Consider the following 24,290-nt stretch of genomic DNA (forward strand, 5'->3'; position numbering starts at 1 on the left):
CCGAATATTTTGGAAATTGGCCAGGAAGATTGTTTAAGTGTTTCTATGTCAAGTTTGAATATTGTTTATCTCGCGTCAAAAATAAGGTCACACAACCCATATATGGAAAATCCTTATTATCACTCTAGGGGCTACTTTTGCAGCCTGGGGTGTCCGTTGCCGAGTGGTTAATGTCGTTGACTTCAAACCATTTGCCCCTTACCTCTTTGTTTTCGAATCCAGACAAGGATTTTGGATTATTTCATGTAAGTCAGCTATTCAGCTAGCTTACGGAACGTCAATTATTCTACTCAGGTGCCCGTCCGTGGCTGAAATAATGCACGGAGGGGCACCTGAGGTATTCCTCCATCAGTAAAGCTGGAACGTCGCCATATGACCTATACTGTGTGGGTGCAACGTAAAACCCAATCAAACAAACATACTTTTTCAGCCCGAATATCCTGAAAATTGTTCAAAAAAGTTGTTTTGGTGATTTCATTCGAATATGGTCATCTCAGGACGAAAAGAGTCACACTGCTCTAATTAAACCTTGTAAACCCTCTAGGGAATACTGTTTAATGTAAAATTATCTTGGAATTTGGTCAGAAAAGTTTTGATGTTTCTAGGTCAAGTTTGAATATAGGTCATCATTGGTCAATAACTAGGTCACACAGCCCAAATAAAATGGGATTGAATCTTCATAGTCAGGTGAGTGACATGAGAGTCATCATGGCCCTGTTATTTTAAGCTCACCTTAGCTAGTTCATGTTGAGCCTTTAAGATTATTGAATGTCCGTTGTCCATCCCATTTGTTCGTTGTTGGTCTCATTTTTGCCTCAACCACTATTAAAGTTTGTCCGGATTCTTGTCTAGGTTACTGATCGGATGAGTTCGAACATGGGTCATTTCGGGTTAAAAACTAGATCACAGGAGCTAAAAATAGAAAAATGGTGTTAACACTTTAGTGGCTACTATTTTAACCCAAATATCTTGTAATTGGTCTGAAAGTTTGTTTTGATAATTATTAGGTCAAGTTCAAATATGGGCCACCTGGGTTAAAAACTATGACACATTGCCAAAATATGCAAAAACATGTTAGTTTTGTCTCAGTTGTCATCAAACTTGGTCAGGATGCATTTCTAGGTAATTGCTGAGATGAGCTCGAAGATGGGTTATCTCTGATAAAAAAAAACTAGGTCACAGGAGCTAAAAAAATATCTTTTCTACTCTTTGGTGGCTACTGTTTTTATCCAAATATCCGGGAAATTCGACAGCATGTTTGTTTTGATGATTTCTAGGTCAAGGTCGAATATGGGTCGCCTCTGGATCAAAACCTAGGTCACACTGCCCAAATATGGAAAACACTTGTTAAGTGATCACAATTTTGTCTCATATGTCATCAAGTTTGATCAGGATGCTTGTCTAAGTAATTGCACGGATGGGTTTGATGGGTCAGGTGAGCTTTCTAAAGACATCTTGGTCCTCTTGTTTATTTGTTTCTTGATTGCTATAAATGGTATATATATGAACATTTTTATTTCTTTACTTTTTTATTTGTGGCTTCAATTGGGGTCTTCTTCAAACATAAGATTGTTGTTCTTTGTTCGACTCATATCATGTATGACAATGTTCACAAGTCTAGCATTTTTATTTCAAAAGATTTACCCTCAGAATATATGTCAGTTCATCTGTCTGTCCGTTACTAACAACTCTTTCCTGACATAATCTTTAAAGAATTTGGAACTTTCACAACAAACTTTCTAAAATATAGAGAGAAGTTGAAACAATAAGTTAATCATATTTTTCTTGAGAAAATTTGTCCTTCCGATTATCTGTTGCATAATATATAAATTCTTTACTAGGCAGTGAAACTTAACATATTTCTAAGATAAAGACATACTAAGAACTCCAAAGATTTAAATTCATTCATGTTATTTATTCATTCATTCATTCATTCATTCATTCATTCATTCATTCATTCATTCATTCATTCATTCATTCATTTATTCAATCATTCATTCATACATTCATTCAATTGGCATAATTGAATGGCCAATGGCCCTTCAGAATGTTTCTTGGGTTCTCAAAGGTAGGGGACTTAAGTATTGTTTGCAATACTTTGATAATTGATTGTATATTCTCTTTAAAAATTGTTACTGATACAGATTACTGATTACTAAAACATTACTATTTCATATTATTTATTTTTTTTGTAAAGGTATTTTTTCCAACAATTTCTTCTAAGTAAAGAATTTCAGAATTAACACCTTTTGTAAAGATTATCCAACCTCCCGTTTCTTAATGTACTAACTTTTAAAAATCAACTATTCTTTTGAATTATCAAAGACAGTTGTTATTATTTCCGTTGTTAAGTGGTTTCAAAAAAACCATTCCAGTTTGATTTGCCGTGTTGTGAAATGTTTGTAAATTTTGTTCATGAACAATTTATTGAATAAATAAAGTTTAAACTAAAGAAGGGGCGAGTGTGTTACAGTGTCATTTAACCAAATTGATTTTGTTACGAATGGTAATTATCACGATACACCGGTTGGTTGTTGGCTTTTATTCACTGCATTCCCTCCCTTCTTCCAGACATTGTATTGTACCACTCTCTTTACAAGATATTTGTCAGGTATGTATCTTATTTATTTACTTAATCAAACTGTAAAAAAAAAATATTTTTAATTTAGTAATTTGAGTTTGATAGGCATAAGACAATATTAGATTTACATGGTACCTTTGTATCTTTACAATATGTTTTATTTATAGCAGGGGCATCGGGATTGCCTAATTTACAAACCGTTTATGATATATAATTTTTTTACCGAAATAATCTGCACCCAATTGTATGCATGTTGGTTAAATCAACCATGGGTTTAACTCTAACCTTAAGTTAAATTTTAACAAACTTTGCTTAACTAAGCAACTGGTTAGTCGCTTGTATAAACCGAGGCAACGAACATTTATGCTACTGGGTGCTGATGAATTGTAAGCTAAATAAATTATGATATTTAAGCAAATACAAATCACAAAAATATCTTTTTGTACTTTTCATATCAGAGTAAGTTAAGCGGAAAATGTAGCTTTTACGGTGTATATCAAATTATATATTTTATTTATACGTTTAACCGGCTCATATTTCTTGCACAGTAGTGAAAAGCAGTGTGCTCATATTACGTATTCGGATGTATGTATACAGAAGTGCAATCATTTGAAAACATTTGGTCTTATTGTTCTTTTTCACATGTGACTTGTGATTGTTTCAAGGGGTATGATTTCGCCGATTTTAGACTCATTTTACTCAATGACCTAGAAATGCGTTTAAGATTTAATAATTTCTCAGGTGTAAACTAAGATCATATAAGCATAAACCTTACTTTATTTGTCGACGATTGACTTTTCTTTGGATTGATCTCGCACTTAGATTTTATGATATGACTACAAGTATAGTAGGCATTGGAAATTTGCGGTAAATACGAACAAAACGGATATCTATGTATTTAAAAAGTGAGATCAATTAAATAATCATACTTTGAATAAAGTAATTATTGACAGTTTATTCAGACGTGGTATAATCGTATTCTCTGTCCGGCAATGGATTGAAGGCTGTAAACTCCTGCACACGTTAACAAAGAGTATGGAAATACCGTGAAAATGTAACTAGATTTATTTGACGCATTACTATGTAACTGTTTATTTACATGAATATGTTCTTTATATATGCAGACACTCTAAGTTCAAAGATAATTATTAAAAATCTTATTTATTATCTTGACATGAACGCAAAACTTTATTTTATACTATTGACGGGAGATAATTAAGTCAGAGTTCTCTATGATGCGTCATTGTCCAGAGTAAGGCAGTTTTTATCCAAGGTTCATAAATAACATAACATAAGTGTTGGGTCCACAAGTTAATTCTGCACGCCAAAGATCTAAACTCTGGACATATCAGTTTTACAAAGAAGAATAGACTGTATTTTTCTACAAAAGTATGTGTAAACTGAGAAATCCTTGCCATTTTTTATCCCGGGACTATTATTTGAACAAAACATCAAAGGTTACTTAAGCCTCCCTAGTATAACAAAAGAAGATTTTTGTACTATATACATATAAGAGAAATCAATGACCAACAAGGGCTGGGCCGATTTTTAGCTTGTCTATTCTGTTCAATAACCTTTCAATAGCGTCAATTGCTGATTTTTGCCTATTGAATACCAGCTTTTTTGATTAAAATATTTATTTTTGTCATCAATGTCTGAAATAAAAAGCTAGGAAACGGGTTGAAAAAGTAAATATAAGTCAAACAAATTAATTGAAATAAAAACAGAATTAATCAATCATAATTGTTGAATGTAATTGAATGTAAGTCTCCTATCGCTTTAACCGGGGGGTGGGGACTGGAGATTTACCGTCCGTCCGCCAGTATGTCACTCCGTCCACAAAATTCGACCCCGTGACATGGCAAAAAGTAAAAAATATATTTCTTTAAACTTGAAATATTGGTAGATGGCAGTCTAAAGATACAGCTCATTCATTAATTTCTTTCTAGGTTGAAAAGTTTGGTTGCTATAGCAAGGAATAGTCTTAAAGTATGGCATATATACACAAAAACTGGATCCCTTGATAACGCAAAGTACTGAAAATATCTTTCTTAAACTTAAAACATAGATAGAAGGCATTTCTTCCAATGTTGAATATTGAAAAAACGGTTGCTATGGTACGAAAAAGACTTAAAATATGCAAATCTAAGAATATTTGTGATAACTCAAAAAGTACTGAAAAGATTTTATGTAACTTGAAATATTGAGGGCAGTGTGGAAAATTATTTCAACTTGAATAGAAGGAGTAAATTGTGAGCTGCCCTTCTCACCTAGCTTTTGCGACCGCGTTCGACTTTCCTGATTTAAGTTTAAGTAGTTCTTTTTCACGATATCTTTATTTCCTCATGTATTTACTTGAATCTCGATATATTATATATATGTTTTTTATCATCGACACCAAAAATATCAGAATAACCCCTTAGAATTTAAAATTTTCATGATAATGATGTTGTTGTTTTATAACTTTTTTATTCTTTAATTTATCTTCTTTAAACTTCAAAATATGTGTCTTATCATCACCCACATCATACGTGACAAGATTCGTAATTCTGGCACCTTTAATATTAGAATTATCATCCTTGAACTAGAATTTTCATTTGTTTGGTTTCTCTTATTTCTTTTTTTCTTCGGTATCTTCTTTGTAACAGTAAATGGTATAAATTTGAAAAATTATTCTTTTTTATTATATTTTCCTCTTTCTCACTATAAATGGTATCTACTTAAACAATAAGAAGAGTGTTCTTTGTCATTACTTACATCATGAACGAAAATGTTCATAAGTCTAGCATGTCTATTTTTTAGAGTTATCTCCTCTTTAGTTTAAGAAGTTTGCTTTTCCAAATGTTATATTCTGGTTATCACTAGGAATGTTTAAAGATTTGGCGTCTGTCTATCAGTCCGTCTATCTAGCCGTTTCCCGAGACCACTTTTTAAAGAACATGGAACTTTTAAAACAAATTTACTTAAAATAGAGAAAAAGTTAAAACATGAGTTAAACAAAACATTAACTGGGATTGGAAAATAGATGGTGTTAACATATAGGTAGAACAAATGTATCTACATTTATTACACATTTAATTCCACATACATTAAAATAAAGGCAAAAAACTGGTTGTTTGTTCATTTTCTCCTAACTTGATCATCGTACGGTTGGAAATTACATTACATTGTTGCTTGTAGTTTTGCGTAGTGTCGGAACTGCGGACTGAATTTATTGATCGAGGTATTTTTTTTCTTTCAAAACATTCTTTTATAATGTCATTTATGCTTACTTGAAAGACCTATTGCAGCCTTCGCAGCAACACGTGTCTCTTATACCTTAAGCTCCTCCTTAAGCTATTATTTTTCTCAAACATAAGAATATTATTTCTGGAACTTTGCAAGCAATTTCATCAGACATCAAATCTTTCCTATATCAACATGTTCTTCATTTGCAAATTAAATTTGACCATAGTTATTATCATCAACAGTTATATTCCAGATTAGAGACTTAAGTACGAGAGTGATTCAATAAGCACTGTCACCGGGTATAAATTGTGTAATTGTCCCGTTTTGTAGACATATTTTCTTTTCAAACCTTCAAAGGAAAATTCTATCATCTAATCTCTTTGTCGAAAAATTGTTGAAAGCTGATCAAGTGCGATGCTTTAAGAACTCTTGGACGTTTTTTGTTTACCAGAAAGCAAATTTTCTAATCCTGGGAAACAGTCCCAGACACTTACGTTAGAAGAATAGGGCGGATGGTTTGCAAATTGAACGTTTTAGACGCAAATAATACTTCTTACTGTAAAACATCTTCACTTTTTCCAGTTCGAACTTTTTGTAGAAATATCCAGTGAATGTGTAACTAGACGGACAAGGCACTTGGACCACTTGTTAACTGGAATTAAGAAATCTCGCATACAACATCTTCTTTTTTGGCAATACAGTGACGTTTTATCTCTTCGGAGTGTTTATAATCGGCACTTCAATGAGGATCAAACATATCCACCCAAATCTATAACCTGTCAGCAAGGTAGAAAAACCTATCATCAGTTTGTTTGTTTTCAGGGGTTTTTGGAGTTAGACGATGGAGATATATTTGAATCAGAAACTATGCCCTTAAGAGCAAATTAATTCAATTACATTCAAACATGAAAAATTGCATACCGACACAAAGTTCTTTATCATTCACCTTAAAATATATAGTTTTAATATATGGAACTTACGATAAAATGTATATTGACAAATAATCAGCTTCAAATGTCATTATTTAGTAAGATATTATGCTTCCATTGTATATGTACATGAAACAAATTCTATATTTTATTCTATATGGTGAAATGTAGATCATTAATCTGGTAATTTCAATGAAGTCATTTGCATTCAACTTTTAGAAGACAAAGCAAGGTCAATTAGTATATACCTAAACAATCTAGCTTATCAATTTGAACACAATGTCAACAAAGGTTCCAAAGGGCTTATCATTCAGCGTGATAAAGTATCAAATATTTATGCAATTTTAACGAATCACTTTACGCGGTTTCTAGCATAATGAGTTTACCATTTTTTTCAACAACTATATCCTTATGAATAAGTAAACTGCAAACAATCACTTTCTGTCTGATCACTTGGCTACTTTAAATTATGATTTTGCTTCTTTGTCTGTTCACATTATGCTGATGTCGGCGAGTATATATTTCCATAAATAGCCACTTTTAGCAAATTGCAATTCAATTTTTTATAAAGAAGAAATGAAAATGTCCTTATACACATCAGTATAACTAACTAGTCTTAATAACAAATTGAATTAATTTCTTACATTTGTTGTTTACTAATTCACCATTTTACATTTATATGATTGTTTATAACCCCACAGTACAGCTCAATATTGTTGTCAAGACATAGTATGACTTAGCTGCAAATGACGCAATGGCGACGGTAAACCTTTTCAAATTTGTCTGTTTTTTAAATTGTCTTTACAACTTTTAACAACTAGTTATTCCTATTAATTGAACTTATATATTATTTTCATCTCTTATTAATGAACACAATTCATCTTCGGAATTAATATTATTACAAATATTGACGTTTTATCATTTAATTTATTTTGTTGATTCTGAATCAAAGCGATTTATGTTTACATTGTCAGTATCGTTAACAAATCTCTTCAAATGAATTATTAAACAGAAATCTCAATATCTAAAGCAGCATAGATCTTATATTTTAAATCATATTACAGAAAATAAAGAAAAATGAATGTTTAACCAGAGGGCACGAACACTATCTCAGTCACATATTATTACTGGGAAAAGTTTCGCCCGTCGCGCTAAAGGCCATTATAAAACGTGAAGAGAAAAGGAGCGGAAAAGATATTGCTAAACTGTTAAATGAGAAAAAGGATTCATTAAAATCAAAGTTCAAAGCAGAATACTTACAACTCTTTCAAGGTGATAAAATAAATAAAGATATTGACTCTTGGGACACTCGCCAACTTTGCGCTGTATTACTGACCGTGTTTAAATCAACATTGGCTACTTCTGAACTTGAAGCAATAAAATGTATATTTTGCCTTAGAAAAGATGTTGAAAAGTACGCTAATCGTGCCTCATTAACTTTCAAAACTTACACGGCAAAACAAAGCTTACTTAAACCACATTTACTGAAGTTGATCGAACATATAGACGAAAAGGCTGATCATAAGTGTAAACAGATGATTTATTCATTTGAACCAGAGTCCATGAATATAAGTGAAGGATTGATTGCCAAATTAAAACTAAATACAGATGTAAATTGCCATCTGCGCATTGCAATGGAGGAAAATATCGCGCCATACAATGCCACGGAAGATCAATTGCTATCGACAACTGGTATGTGTTTTTTCTCCTTATATAAAAAAGGTTATTTAATTGTTTGAAAATGTGTCATAAATGTGAAAAGCATATCATATAAGAGGTCAAATACAAATAATTATGCATATACAGGACAGGATATTCAAAAGTTTTCATATTTTTGATTCGATCATGCTTCAGGTTTGTTGACCCTTACGTAGATGGAAGTAAGAAATATATTATCATTGTGATCCAAAAGCAAAATGTAAATGCACAATAAAGTATCCTGTATTAAATATGGTGGCTTATATTTCCGTGGTACTTAACTTTTAAACAAACAACAAAAATCAGAAGAAACAAATTCTGGAAAATATGTTGAATATTGTAGTTGAAAAAAATCACCAGACGAGAAGATTATTGGATGCGGAAATGTTATAATTCGAAGGTTTTTTTTATTATTATCTATTTAATATAACACCGTGCGTGAGATAATCATAGGGTTTGTATGTGATTTAGAAATTTTACTGAGGCTGTTACTTAATCAAAATTATAATCTGATATGATTCCCTACCGCTACCCCCATCCTCCATCCAGTCCCTGCTACAACCCTAGAAGATATATATCTAATATCTAATATATATCTAAATCAATTTCCAAATTTAGTATTCATAACAACAATAATATGACACTATGACGCAATTTTCATATTACCTCTAAAGTATTAATTATACATGGGTAGCATCTTTCACGCCGTTTCAGTGTTTTGATTCTACCCAAGTTTACATTCAATGTCAGAACTCATCAGCCAAATCTATATATATTTTTTAAAACTTGGTCTCGATCAATTCAGTACAAATATACATATATGTATGCAATGGCATTTTCCATATAAAGCAGTATTAAGTATTTTGGTCCATACGAACCCCAAAACAGCCGATTACTTTAAATTTGCCACGACGTAATTCACATGAACATTCATTTTTAAGAATCGCCTTTGAGTTTGAAAAATCAAAATTATCGATTTCACTCATCGAAGAAATTCCCGTCCAAATCTATTTTATACCGAAGCTACAAGAAGAATTGCAAAACGGAAATGATCTGCTTCACTCATTTCACCATACTCAATATTTATAGTCTCAAAGATCGTCGCTCTAGAACATAATAAGAACATTCCGGTGACGGCGAAATAAGTGCTGAGATAATCACACGTACGGTCTTATATGCACTCCAAATAACTTGAATTATATAGATAATAATTATCAGTGATGTGGGTACGTAAATCAACAAACTTATATGCTGTATATGTGGAGATTGGTAGAGTCCCTTAAAATATATCTTGGAAAGTATCTATTTTAAGATATTCAAGAAAACTTATTTCTCTTGTCTACTTTATAACATATCGTGTTCTCAAATTTGACGCGGATAATAACGTTACATATAGAAACAAAAATTTGGCTTCACGTGTAAAAAAATATGCAGGGCATGGTTTCGGATACGTATGGCATAATCAAGATCTGGATAAAGTCTCGTTTGATATGATAAATCAAAGAATCCTGAAGTGTTATAAGTAGTCATGGTACGCAGGTATTAATAGTAATCCGCTTTTACAAAGCTATAGTCTATCTTAACACACTTTTGAACGCGACAAGTAAAGAGAACTGAGAAACAATCAATAAAAATGCTATTAACATTCCCATGTTTTTTTTGTTGTTTTGTTTTTGTTTTATATATACATGTATATTTATATATGTTTTTAATATATATTTAATGATACATGTAACTCGATATATGGGCTTACCACAGGCACACACGTTTTTACTGAAACTCTCCGAGATAAGAAGGTTTACGCCAATGATTCAGCTGTTCTGAAATGCAAACTCCATCATTCAGCAGAAAGGACAGTGGAATGGAAGAAAGATTGGAAGCCGGCCGAAATTTCAGACAATTTGATATATATAAACAACAAATGCACCCACTGGTTAGCAATAGAACGCGCGACATTGGAAGACTCTGGCCGATATTCGTGTGTGTGTGGAAATTTTTCAACATCAGCAGATCTAACTGTTATAGGTATTTATAGTTTTTTTTTAAGTTTCTTTTTTTATCAGGAAAATTATATGAATGTGCTATCTTACGCCCTCCTATACCATTAATTTAACAAAATATAAAGCTGACCAAACAGTTAGTGTTTATACATTATATAAACATCAAGTAAAGTCATAATATTTATCATAGAATCAAAATGCATTGACAAAGGAACTTTTTTTCAGAAGAAATCTTTATTATGTTCCAAAAGAGCTTCAAAACTATTTTCCGAACTCAGCTTCACAGGGGGTTGTTTTTCAAAAACATATTGTGATATCTTTACTAACGAATTATCTTGGGCCTTCCTATTTATTGAATAACTTCATTTTATCACCAGACGTTCATACTCGCAATTTGCGTTCATCGTCTGATTTTTAAGATTATATCCTTAACCAAATACTGAGCAATATTAATTGTTAGTTTTTTCTTACTCCTAATCTTGTATTTGGAATAGTCTTTCTCACTTTATCAAGTTTACTAAATATGTTAATCATTTTAAAATATTATACTTGAGATGCTACCACACACCGATGTAAGCTCTATTAGTTCCAAATCAATACTTCAAATTGATAGCTTGCAAGTTGTCTTCGAAATCTCATGTATGTTACATTTATGAATAGCAGTTAGGACAATTTAAGGTATGACCATCCTATACCTCTGCTTTGAAGAGTATTCAAATAGGCTAGAGATACTGTTAGATACATTGAAAGTTAGGGCCTCGAATTCACACTCCAGATGAATCACATTTTTCTCTTCCTTTCTTTTCCTTTTAACTTTATTTATGTATCTCTCATATCCGTTTCGAGAATAAAAATTTGTTTCATTTTAATTATTAAATTTATATAGGTATTTATTGGCTAAATCTAATAACACATTATTATGGTACCTGATATTTTCAAAATGTAATAATATACATATTTCATTAAAGTTTGGGTAGAAACAAGCCTTTCTCTTATTTGGATTGATAGCGGAATGTTACTATTTCTTTCTTATGAAACAATTAATGCGAAGACATTTTTCATATGGATGATATTGTAGATTATTTAAAGGTTCCTTATTTCTGAAAAAGGGCCCTTCTAACATCAAAACTAAAGTTTAGAAAAGTTGCCAAAACTCGATTTCGGTACGGTAAAGTGTGTTTAACTTTTGAATACAGGTGTCCTTTAAAGCCCCCGTCACATTAGAACTTACGACCAGTAAAGACAAGTTCATGCTCGCCCATATGGTCTCTTTCCGGTGGCGAGGGTAAAGCCCCAGTCACATTAGAGCTTACGACCAGTGAAGACCAGTTCACGATCACCAGTGACCTCTGGTCGCGGACAATCTTTAAAACGTCTTACGACGGTCATCGGTGATCTTTGACAGTCGCAGGTTATCTTATTTAGGTCCCACGACCAATTTCAGTCGTAGAGAGGTTTTTGAGCTTGCACAAAAACCTCCTTGCGATCAAACAGGTCGCTAGTGATCTTATAAGGTCTTAAGGCTGTCGCACGATGGTCGTTCGGAAGTGCGACAATCTTACGACAGTCTTTACAAATTGCCACTAGTCACTGATAATCTTAAGAAGTCTTTAGTAATCGTGTGATGGTCGTACGACAAGTTGTAGGTGATCGCATGTTATGTCACGGGTAGTCGTAAGTAATCCCAGGCAATCTTGAGACCATCGTACGTTTACTTATGACCTGTCGTGCGATTGTCAATGATGACTGGTCTTACGATAGTCGCAAAAGTAAATTTATCTGTGCAAAATTGGTTTTGGTCGCAGACAATTGCTGATGATCGTCAGTTTTACAAGTTGCCGGTGGTCGCAAGTAATCGTAAGCTCTAGTGTGACTGGGTTTTAAACAAACACAAACACACACAAAAGACCAGTTCACGATCACCAGTGACCTTTGGTCGCAGATAATCTTTTAAACGTCTTACGACGGTCATCGGTGATCTTTGACAGTCGCAGGTTATCTTATTTAGGTCCCACGACCAATTTCAGCCGTAGAGATGTTGTTGAGCTTGCACAACAACCTCCCTGCAATCAAACAGGTCGCTTGTGATCTTTTAAGGTCTTAGGCTGTCGCACGATGGTCGTTAGGAAGTGCGACAATCTTACGACAGTCTATACAAATTGCCACTAGTCACTGATAATCTTGAGTAGTGTTTAGTAATCGTGTGATAATCGTACGACAAGTTGTAGATGATCGCATGACAGGTCACGGGTAATCGTAAGTAATCCAACTCAATCTTTAGACCATCGTACGTTTGCTTATGACCTGCCGTGCGATTGTCAATGATGACTTGTGTCACATTGAAGGTTCCATGATAACCGCAGTATGAACACATCTGCGGATGTTTCTAAACTCAAAATTTTACTATTTCACGTTAAAATGTTGAATTCTGCTTAAGCCGGTGCTAGGGGGCGTGGACGGTAGTTTGCACTTTACAGTACCGTTCATGAAAAGGCTCAATCAAACCGAGCCTGCAACATTTTTAATTTTGCCGTGCTGGGCTTTCTTTAGGGATTCTGTATTTATATATTTTATGGTCACATCCGTGTTACTTGTGCCGTGTGGCGGCTGTAAAAAGTATCCCCGTACATTTAATCAATGATGTTATATTTTCGATCCTTGAAGATCGTTCAGCACGACATTATTGTTGTGCTTGTGGTATTTTTAGTTTCAACTTTTCGGCATTTTTTAGTTGGGTGGTTCCAATATTCCTACTTGAATAATGTTCAATCACCCTTAGGATATGTTGCCTGCTTTTTAAATTTGTATTTTGACGTTTTATCTATGATACGCAGGCTTCATAACCTCTGATCCCCTTTCAAAATTCCATTTTATTTAGTTCCGCCCATTGTTTTCTCGTTTAGGGCACACGCTTTTTATTACTTGGGGACCATACGCCGCTTTTCATGGAATGGCACGGAAGTGTCACATTGAAGGTTCCATGATAACCGCCGTATGAACACATCTGCGGATGTTTCTAAATCAAAATTTTACTATTTCACGTTTAAATGTTGAATTCTGCTTAAGCCGGTGCTAGGGGGCGTGGACGGTAGTTTGCACTTTACAGTACCGTCCATGAACAGGCTCAATCAAACCGAGCCTGCAACATTTTCAATTTTGCCGTGCTGGGCTTTCTTTGGGTATTCTGTATTTATCTCTTTTTTTTGTCTTACGATAGTCGCAGAAGTAAATTTATCTGTGCAAAAATAGTTTTGGTCGCAGACAATCGCTGATGATCGTCAGTTATAAAAATCGCCGGTGGTCGCAAGTAATCGTAACCTCTAGCGTGACTGGGGTTTAAGGTATATGTCTGACCTATTTTGTCAATATTTCAGTTTCTTATAGGGCCCGTTCATATTGTTTTATGTCGATGGCTTTATGAAATATTGCTTTGTTGTTCAAATTAGTTCCCTCTTTTATAGAATCTTTATTATTTTTATTACATGTATTATTATTATTATTATTATTCAATGTATGGGATTTTATAAACCATTATGTGGCTTAATTGATATATTTTTTGTAAAGATATTATATAGCTTCACGTTAAAAGTGTTTGTAATATGTACTTCGGCTTAATCTCGAGTATTTCTACATTATCCGTTACTATAGGCAATTGAAATGTTTCAATTTTCTCCGCCTTTATCAATTTTTGTAATTGGTAATTTGACGACTTCTAATTCGATAAAGCGCAGTTTGCAGCAGTATGCAATCATTATACAAATGTGTTTGAAGGACACCGTACTGCGTGAAGACCGATGTTTCAACAAGGTCTATATAATTGAGATTGTTGGAAATAGTTGCAGGCATGTCAAAGTCTCTTTGAAAATGGATGACAGATATTTGCTTTTGTTTGCCGAAGATTCATTCTCATTGATGTTCCATGTCAGGAAAGTTATTTAGGCGGCGGTCGCTTCCTTTGTCGCCCTTACAAAAATGATTTTAATAAAGTTCATTCGTCAAAATTGCACGTTTCATTTATTCCAGACAGTTCTTCATGACAATAAAAATATTTATAATTCAGATGGAGAGATGGAAGGCGATTTATACTTTTTATTCTCACTCTAGGAATTATTTCTTTAGGATGAAAACAGGTCAGCTGAAAGTCTTGCAAAAATACTCTTTTTTATATTCTGACTAACTCACTCTTCTATATGTATATATAACGATATGCTACCGTACTATTCAGCGCATTAGTTATTTCTGGCTAGATTAATGGGTTCATGCGCATTAGAAACAAATTAAACTAGAATATTGCAGTATTTCTTTATGAGATGCCACGCTCACATAGCAAGTAAATAAATGCACTACCGTTACTTTAGACAAAAAAGTGAACAATAGTGGAACATTCGAAAAGGAGATTATGAAAAACCATGGTGCTCTCGTAAGAATTATAAGCTTGTGTTCAATCAAACGATGAAATAATTTTATTCCAACCTTAGCCACAGCGGTTCCAAAATCAATCTCAACCAGGGTCTTTTTTTAAGCTTGCTTTATACCAAGTGTGCTTAACATATCTCATTACTAACCCTTCTTATTGTCCGGAAACCATATTTCTATTTTTAGTGATATGGACCTTGACCTTACCCCGGGGGGTCCAAAAGCAATCCCAGTCGGGGTTTTTACATATGGTCTCTATTTACCAAGTTTGATTACAATAGCTCACTCCTAAGCCTTGCTAATGTCCGGATAAGTTTTATCGACAGTCAAGGGGGTCTAAAAGAAATCCCAACCAGGGTCTTTATAAAAGCTTTCTATATACCAAGTGTGATTACACTATCGCATTCCTAACTTTAGTTTTTGTCCGAAAATCAATTTTCGTTCTTAAAGTAAAAGAAACCCAGGGGGGTTTAAAAGCAATTCCAACCGAGGTCTTCATATCAGGTTATTATACACAAAGTTTGAGGACACTAACTTATTCCAAACTCTAGTTATCGTCTGGAAACCATGAAGTGAACCAACCGAGCTGACTTCCTTAACCTCGTTTGTTAACAACAACAATTATGACAATGATCTATGTATTATGAACTTTGTGTAAAAACTGACCAGTGCTGTCAAGAAAAAAACTCAGATTATGTCCACAACACAAAACTTTTGGCAAAAATGAGGTGTAGAAATTGTTTGAATTTTAAATATTTTCTTTTATACAGTATATAACAGTAAATACAGTAAATGAGATCACAAAATAGGGATTTTATAATGTTCGATGGAGTTAAATCACACAAGTGGTTTATTAAATAAATACATCCATGCATTAGGCCAGTGAGTTTTATAGAAGTTAAGTGAATAATTGTTGGAGAAAATCAAACCTTGTGTGTGTTTGTTGTTGTTTATTTTTACAAAATGTTGGTATACATAGACACTCGTGTCTTCCATAACGGCATAATTAAATGACCATAGCCCTACAGAATGTTTCTAGGCTTCTAACCGCTTTTGGACTTTTGTATCGCTTGCACAACTTTGATAATTTCTTGTTTTCGTTTGCTTTACACGTTTAGAAATTAAAATTTCCAGATTAAAATTGGTTTCGGTAACCATTAATTGAATTATTTCATTATATTTATTGATTTTAATATTCATTTGATTGTGGAAGACACATTTAAAATATTTGCTTAATTATTGTGCGTAAATGGTGCGTAAAATATTGGAATAAAAACAACACGGACAGCAACATACCCGAATTTAGTATCCGACAATATTTTGCGTACCGAGAAGGCACTCAGCAGGGCATTGAGGAGGCATCACGTTGTGGCAGATATTCGAGAGAAAGTGGAGGACAATCAATGTGGAATCGATGTGAATTTCATTTTCTAGTTCAACCCAATATCTCCAACACTTTTTCAAAATCAAACAGGCAATGATCATAAAACATAGACATCATATTTTCCTTTTTATCGTTTTGTTTATTTTCACACATAAACGTATTTATTTATTCTGACATATATCTGATCGAGCATCGTTCTAGCAATGCTACAAGGACTTAATGTATTCACTTTTGATTTTGCGTCCTGTCCGGAAACATTAAAAAGAAGTTCTCTTTTAATAAATAGAAAATCATTGGATGCTGAATTGTCAATGGACACTGATAAGTAAGATAATTCAAACAAGACAACATCTATTATTTTATGTTAAATATACACTTTCTCTTAATATTTTGCAGATGAAACATTGGATGTTATCGTTGATTTGCATGTAACTTCAGATGTAATTGAGAATATGAACATTGATCTAGTGTGTAAGATGAATTTACTAACGTATAATCCAATTTGGCAACACAATGGGAAAGTTTTACAATCTTTTGGCAAATACATTATTATATCAACTGGAACTACGCATAAACTAACAATACTGAATGTAAACTTTCAAGATGAAGGTGAATACACACTAACATGTGGTAATGTCTCGTCTAAAATGACAGTGGCAATACAAGGTACAATAAAAACATGTATTTATAAGTGTGATAATTTTTTAACCCTGAAAACGATGAAACGATTTTAACTAAAAGCTTGCTAAAATACAAATTGTTATATTACTTAATTATCTATTGCATACCGTTTTATTTCAAGTGCCCCGGCTATGTAAGAAATTAAAACCAAATTTTATATTTTAGACAGTTAAACGTCGGTGGAGTTCCTTAAGAATTTAAGGTTAGCTTCATGTTTATAGAAACACTTTAGTTGATTCTGCACCACCACTAAAACTACTAGAAGAAATTTATCTTACAATATATATCATAATAATCATATTTAAGGTTTATTTTCCAGGACCTCAAGACCCTTTACTCAGAAAACAATTAGCAGATACATTATACAGAAATTGGATGAGGGGAGCTTTAGCATTAAAGTACTTAAAGATAGGTTTAGAAGGATTTTCTGACAAGGCGGTTCAGAAACATCACATAGATATTATGACATCTTTAAGGAACACATGTAATACATGTACAGAGGAAAGTCTTCTTCCACATAAAAAGGACCAATGTCCTTACCTAAAGAAACAACAATGTTTATGTTTCAAAAGTCAGAAACAAAACCAAAGGCATTTGTGTCCAAATGGAGGGTTTTGTGGTAAATTTTATGATAGAATTGTTCGTGATCATCGTTTTCAAGACCCGTTACTTGTGAACACAGATGTTCAGAAATGGAGCATTTATCCTTGGAGCGTTGCTACATGCTTTATAAATACTACTGGCTACAAAGACAAACAATCTGCTAAAGAAGTCGACTGCTCAGGCCTTCTTAGTTTGTGTATAAATAACATTTACATAGAAATGATGCTTGGAGATGTTATCATCGACGGAAAGTCAGATGCATTTGCACAGGTAAAATATTTACGGCACATATATATATATATATATATATATATATATATATATATATATATATATATATATATAAATATATATATATATATATATATATATATATATATATATATATATATATATCTGTTATAGAGCTGTGTGTGATCTTTTAGAAAATATACCAACACATAAGACAATAAGGTGTTATTTGACACAATTAAGCCATGTCTGTTGAACAAAAGCGTTGACAATAACTCTGTTCTATGCATTGTCAATGTCAATACATGTATACGGAACAATATGTTTTCAATTTTAATTCAGAGTCTTTCAAAATGAAGAAAGGTCCGGAATGCTATCTCCGCTCTTATTGCTGTCTGACAAGTTCTGAAAGTATCTGTGGACATGTTCCGGAATAAGTCTAATTGATCACAGATTTCTGTGTCTGCCTTTGTCGTTTTAGATATCAGGAGCCTGGATTCTTAATTTAAACTCCGAGCTTTATTTTGGTCGGCTTTTCGAGCGAAGAGCTAGGGTTATGCTGAATATTAACTCATAAAATCATTAGCGTTGAATAGATAGTTTACCAATAAAGTTTTGGGCTCCTCGTGTTGTACTCGGATCGATCGCACTTTCAGCCAGATAACTCTTGGTAGTTTTTGAACAAATGATTTGAGGTCAGCAACATAATACAAAGGGACTGAGCAATTTGAATTCTTTTTTCAATAGTGCTCTATTCTAAAGGAAACCAGATCATTGCTTTTATTGCTTGTATTTTTGCTGAATGTACAGATCTGAAGTACATTCAACCTGACCGTGTCCTGACAACAAAGATTTGTAGTTAATGCCCCCAATGTGAAATGCTGTACAAATATGATATAGCAACAAACTCGTTTCTTTTTTATCTCACCATTGAATTTCACCTACAGAACTAGATGAACATATTCTTCGTCATACATGTTGCGCACAAACAGCTTAAAAATAAATTTACCATATCTGGGTTAAAGACTGAAAGTTCCCCTTTCTAAATTACGAATTTTCCTCTTATCCTGCCTTCGATGTTATCGTGCTAGTCTGTAAGAGGTATATAATAATCTAAAGAGGCGCTTGCATTGCAAGCAGACAGTTTCTCTTCATATCCTATTTATTTCTTTTGTTGTTTTTTTTTTCTGTTAAAAAAAGATTCAAAATAACAGTTATTGCCGTTTCTCTATATGTCCTAAGATGAATATAACAACGCCACCTTTGTAAAAAATGATTCTGTTTTAGCTTTCATTTTATAACAATTGTAACTTTCAGAAATACTTTAATAAATAGCCTTGTTTTATTAAAATGAAATATACCTAATTCTAGCATTAAGATTTGCATGACTTTAATCAATATCCTGAGAACAAAATGTATGACAAATTATGAAATATATATATTTATAGTAACTAGTATATAATTGCATTTTATTTGTTTGTTTGGTTATTTTATGTAGTGCACTATTACTTACAAAAATTTTCAGTATTAAATTTCAGTATGAAATAATAAACATTCTCTTGATAATAAATAAAGTAAAAAATCAAATGTTGAAAATATTATCGAACAACAAATTGACGTAGATGATTTATATTACTTAAGGCTCGGGAAGCACGCAATGATATTATTCACAGTCCAAACTATGAGCTGTCTGAGTATCAGCTTTCGAAATATTTAAAGATGTTCAAAGAAGTTTTAATGATTAAAGACAAGTATGGAAATAAACCTCTGCAAGAGGAACCAGGTGTTGAGGACGCATTTCAGTCTATAGATATGGTAAGTTTACTGCTTGTAAATTGTCATACTCCTTATGTGTTAACCACACTTTTTGCATGCAGTTTCGTGATTTGTTATCCAACGGCAATATAATTGGAAAAAATAAACTGGAATGACATGTCCGTCCGTCACTACGAGGACTGGTCAGAATATATCCGGACTTTTGACTCGTTCTTGAAAACCATTCAACATTTTAAAAAAATCTTTCTGCTAGTTCTCAAAATATTCTCCACCTAAGTCTACGCATTTTGGCCAACTTTGTGGGAGCTTTTGTATTCCCGCAGTGAACCATGACGTAGACCTATGTTTAAGTTACTGTGTAACAGCCGATATCAAAGCCGCCCTGGTCTTATATTTCTTTCCAGCAAGCATTTTTTTCAGTTTTGGAAACAAATAAAAGTCACAGGGGGTGAGGTCCTGGCTATAAGGAGGGTGAGACAAAAATTGCCATTTGTAAGACTTGATAATCTCCCCTGTAGCTGCGGCGGTATGGAAGGGGTCGTTATCGTGAAGAAGGAGGACATTTTTCTGTGCAAACCTTGGACGCATTTGCTTCAGCTTATCTCTGAGATTTTTCAGAATTACTTTAGAATAGTACTTGGCGGTGACAGTTTGACCTTTTGGCATGAAATGAGTAAGTATCATTCCTCGTGCACCCCAAAAGGCAACAAGCATGACTTTGCCAGCCGAAGGAGACAGCTTAAACTTTTTAAGAGGTGGGGAACCAGCTCGTTTCAACTGCTTTGACTGAGCTTTTGTCTCCGGTTCGGAATAATGAACCCTCATCTCATCTCCAGTGATATTGCGGTTCAAAAACTTCTCTCCTTCACGATTAAAACGACATAAATGTTATTTTGCATTGGTTACTCTGGTTGACTTTTGATCTGCGGACAGCTGTCTAGGCACACACCTGGCACATACCTTGCTCATGCCTAGGTGTTCGTGTAAAATCTTGTGTGCCGATGCCTTACCGATGCTAAACTTGTTGGCTACCTCCTCCAAAAGTACTCGACGATTATTGTCGACAAAAGCTTTAACATTTCCTACCATTGTACGGGTCACCGCCTCAGCTGGTCGCCCAGTCCTAGGCCTGTGACAAACACTTGTTCTGCCTTCACGAAAGTGAGAAACCCAGTTGTAGAAGGTTGAACGTGATACACATGTATTAGAAAAAAACTTTTAAGCCTCTGAAAGATGTGGCAGAGCTTTTCACCTTCTGAAACCAGAAACTTTATTACAGAGCGTTGTTCCTCTAACAAAGAGTCCATGATAGACGAAACACCTATCATATATCAGAGGGCAAAATACTGTGTATACACAACTATCGTTGAAAACAAACTGACCACGTTATTGGCAAATGAATGTAGTTTTCACCAATATATAATGTGTGTATATAGCTGCACTAGGAAAGAGAGGATAATGAAAAGTCCGGATACTTTCTGACCGTCCCTCGTATGTCTGACTTACATTTCATAAATCAGAATGTTTTGAAACTTGGAAAAACGTATGAATATGTAAACAAATATGCGTAATTTAATGCAATCAAACACTATTTGGTTACGCTCCTTCGTGCGTTTTTTCGAGGCAATTTTACAAAAATACAAATTTCATGTACATAAGATGTTGTGAGCCTTAATTTAAAAAAAAAAGCAAAAAGAAAGACAAACATACGCGCAATATTTCCTGATCATATCCAACAACGCTACTAATAGTGATCTTCGAAATTTAAGTAAATTTTGCTTTGTGTCATTTCGTTGTATATGTACGCAAACAATTCTAGGAAAACACATTGTCTTCAAGTAAGTTTATTTCAGAAATTGAATAATAATAATAAAACAATAATACTTTATTACATGTGGGAAATAAATTAAATAAAGGTAGCAACACACACATTAATAAAGCCTAAGTCATTTAAAAGCTTTATGCATCCTGACAACACAAAAGGAAGATAATTCATTCCTCTAATTTATTCAACAATTTCATTATTTCACCGAGATGATCCTCTTAATAAATAATTTGAATTGAAATTTCTTCAGATATTACAAAAAAATTAATATACTTGACTGACAAAATTGTCATACTTTCTTAAAGCTACAGCAAAATCAGATAGAGTTACATTTTGAGGCTGAAATTAAAACTCTTGGAAAACATGGGTTGCAAGAATTACAAAGGGGATTTCAAAGGGCAAAGGAACAAGTAAGTTTCAAATTTCACTTACACTAGTAATAGTAAACTTAGATTTTCAAAAGTTTTAAAATTTAGTTATACATAAGAAAATAGCATTAGTATAAGGATTTTATCATAGACTGTAAAGTTTCTTTGTGTAATTTATTCATCTTCAAGTAGGATACACAAATGATTCAATTGTCCATTAGGCATATCAACTATTTCAAATTTCAGCTTGAACTGAAAGATCAACTGAGAGAAGAGCAATCAAAAGGTTTGCAATCTAGTGACTTTCATTTTATAAATTCCTGAATTAACAAAATATCTCAATATGAGCCTTGAAGATAATTAAAAATTCAGAAAAATTCAGAACATTCGCTTTAAATTACGTGATATCGATAACATGACAATTAAACAAAAATAAAAAATCAGCTATGTTAAGACATGTAAGAGGCACAAGGACGTGAATAAGTAATTTGGAATATATAATTGTTTCTGTTCAAAAGCACGAATGTAAATATCTTAGTTAAGAATGCAAGAATTTTTACACTATGTTTAATTATAAAAATTAGTGTGAGCCTGTGACAAACTTTGCTGTATTTCCGGGACAAACTTGTTGAAAGAGGATATTTGTGTTTGTTTTGCATGTAAGACTTTAATCTTACATGCAAAACAAATTTATTTTCTTTTTATTTCATTCTTTTACTTATTTTGCTGCATAACGTCGCGCATTCTCCTTTGTGACGTCATCACATCATGACGTCACATCATAAATTCTAAAATATAGTTCTGTTAAACTTTCCCTAATTTTGTTATATTTTTTCAACATGATGTATGATGACATGACTTTCTTTTCCTAAAGAAGCAAAATTTACGTAATGCAACACCTATTTCTGCCTGTTAGTCCATTTAGTTATGATGTTCTTTTCATCCGCATTCAGATATGGTCCGGCTACAGTGAAAATCATATTTTATAAACTTCACTAGTGGTTTATCAGAATATAATCATCTGGTATATTTCAGTAAAACACTGGAAAGCATGAAATAATATGTTATAATAGAGTTAAAACCACTTTAACAGATACAGTAACAATGTGATGGGCCTTTTCATTTACTCTTCTGTAATATATATAGATAATTAAGTAGCATAATGGTTACTGGTCAAATCAAGCGAAAACATGTTTGAATGCCATGAAACTAAATACCAAAATATGAAGGATTTAGAAAACGGCAAGTTAAATTATATCTTTGATTGTATAAATATTACAGATAAACGAAACGAGTTAGAGCTTTTGTTCAATCTAAGGTGTACAGAAAAGCAAATAAAACCTAAAGGTAATAATAGAATTACTTAATATACTAAGGTTTAAATAAATTGTGTATATTCCATTTTTGTAGGAGAAACAATTATCAAAATGTAATTTTAGATGAAATGCATGTTATTGTTTGATTCAAATCTAATCATTTGCAGTGTTAATAGTTATCTTATTTACTACACAAAGTTAGAGATATCTTGACATCGATACTTTTATCTTAAGCAAATGTTATAAATACTCCTTTTTTACAATAACTTAGATGACAAATTAGAAGAGATAAAATATAATTCAAATATTTGATGATCCAGCGGAAAGTACTTATTTTATTTAGAATTCAAAATTTTGAATTAAAATATTGCCACCCTGAATTTTTTAATTAAACTTAGCTTTTATGGCCACTTACCATGTTTCTAGTATGTTTGTTATTTCAGAGCCATTTATATTTCATCTGCATTTACAAATCATTGAAAACAATGGTGAACACTGTTTATCAGGGATTTTACGAGTTTTGAATGCGATTAGGTGCTACATAGAACACACCAATAATGGGTCTAGTGCGTCCTTTCATGAAGAGTCAACCGATAAATCCGTTTATCAGCTCCTTGATTACATCAATGATATCAAGGAATGCAGAATCAGTGATGCTTTCGTAAGCCAACCTGTATTAGTTATAAGTGTTTGCTGCTTTACTTCTGATGCTGTTGCCAATTTTCTCAGATGTACAAATGATGACAACTTTCGGCAATTACTTTTTAAACTTAGAAGATGTCTACATGTACAAGATGACATTGAAGTGTATGACATTATAGCAAGTTGCCGATCAAAAGATATAGAGACATCAAAAAAACGTCTATGTAGGTTCCTTTTCAATGCAGTGATTAAGGCCCGGTCACACGGGCGTACCGCGGCCAAATAACGGTAAAATATTTCTGCCCGTGAAGCAGACGCAGTAGGACGCTTTGAGGTTGCGATAAAGACGCGATACAGCCGTACTTTACCCGTTGTTACTCGCGGTAAGAAATTCACACGCGGTTGGCCGCGCGAAAAAGATTTGGGCTGCCCAAAAATTTAGACAGCGGGTAATCGCGGGCGGTACACGTGGTACACATGCGGTAAAGACGCGGTACAGACGATGAACGACGTGCTAGGACGTGCTACGGCCGCGGTAAAGACGTGGATACACGCGGTAGGACGCGAAATTTAAGCGGGTAATCGCGGGTGGAGCACGGTCATAGCACGTTT

General features: G+C 33.3%; 1 protein-coding gene across 1 annotated transcript in view; it reads left to right on the top strand.

Annotated features, from left to right (window-relative positions):
* The first annotated feature begins 2,518 nt into the window (after nucleotides 1–2,518).
* The window catches only part of LOC132756874 (uncharacterized), a 30,566-nt gene continuing 8,794 nt past the window's right edge, over nucleotides 2,519–24,290 (top strand). The window contains exons 1-11 of the mRNA XM_060748018.1: nucleotides 2,519–2,611; nucleotides 7,440–7,501; nucleotides 7,803–8,430; nucleotides 10,195–10,461; nucleotides 16,633–16,902; nucleotides 17,237–17,790; nucleotides 19,393–19,566; nucleotides 21,658–21,762; nucleotides 21,967–22,006; nucleotides 23,002–23,067; nucleotides 23,480–23,902. Of these exons, the coding sequence (XP_060604001.1) occupies nucleotides 7,493–7,501; nucleotides 7,803–8,430; nucleotides 10,195–10,461; nucleotides 16,633–16,902; nucleotides 17,237–17,790; nucleotides 19,393–19,566; nucleotides 21,658–21,762; nucleotides 21,967–22,006; nucleotides 23,002–23,067; nucleotides 23,480–23,902 (2,536 nt within the window). The 5' untranslated portion in view covers nucleotides 2,519–2,611; nucleotides 7,440–7,492. The remainder of the gene's footprint in view (nucleotides 2,612–7,439; nucleotides 7,502–7,802; nucleotides 8,431–10,194; nucleotides 10,462–16,632; nucleotides 16,903–17,236; nucleotides 17,791–19,392; nucleotides 19,567–21,657; nucleotides 21,763–21,966; nucleotides 22,007–23,001; nucleotides 23,068–23,479; nucleotides 23,903–24,290) is intronic.

This window comes from Ruditapes philippinarum, unplaced genomic scaffold, assembly GCF_026571515.1.
Source record: "Ruditapes philippinarum isolate M1 unplaced genomic scaffold, ASM2657151v2 ctg5504_1_1_1_1, whole genome shotgun sequence".
Classification (NCBI taxonomy): Eukaryota; Metazoa; Mollusca; class Bivalvia; order Venerida; family Veneridae; genus Ruditapes; species Ruditapes philippinarum.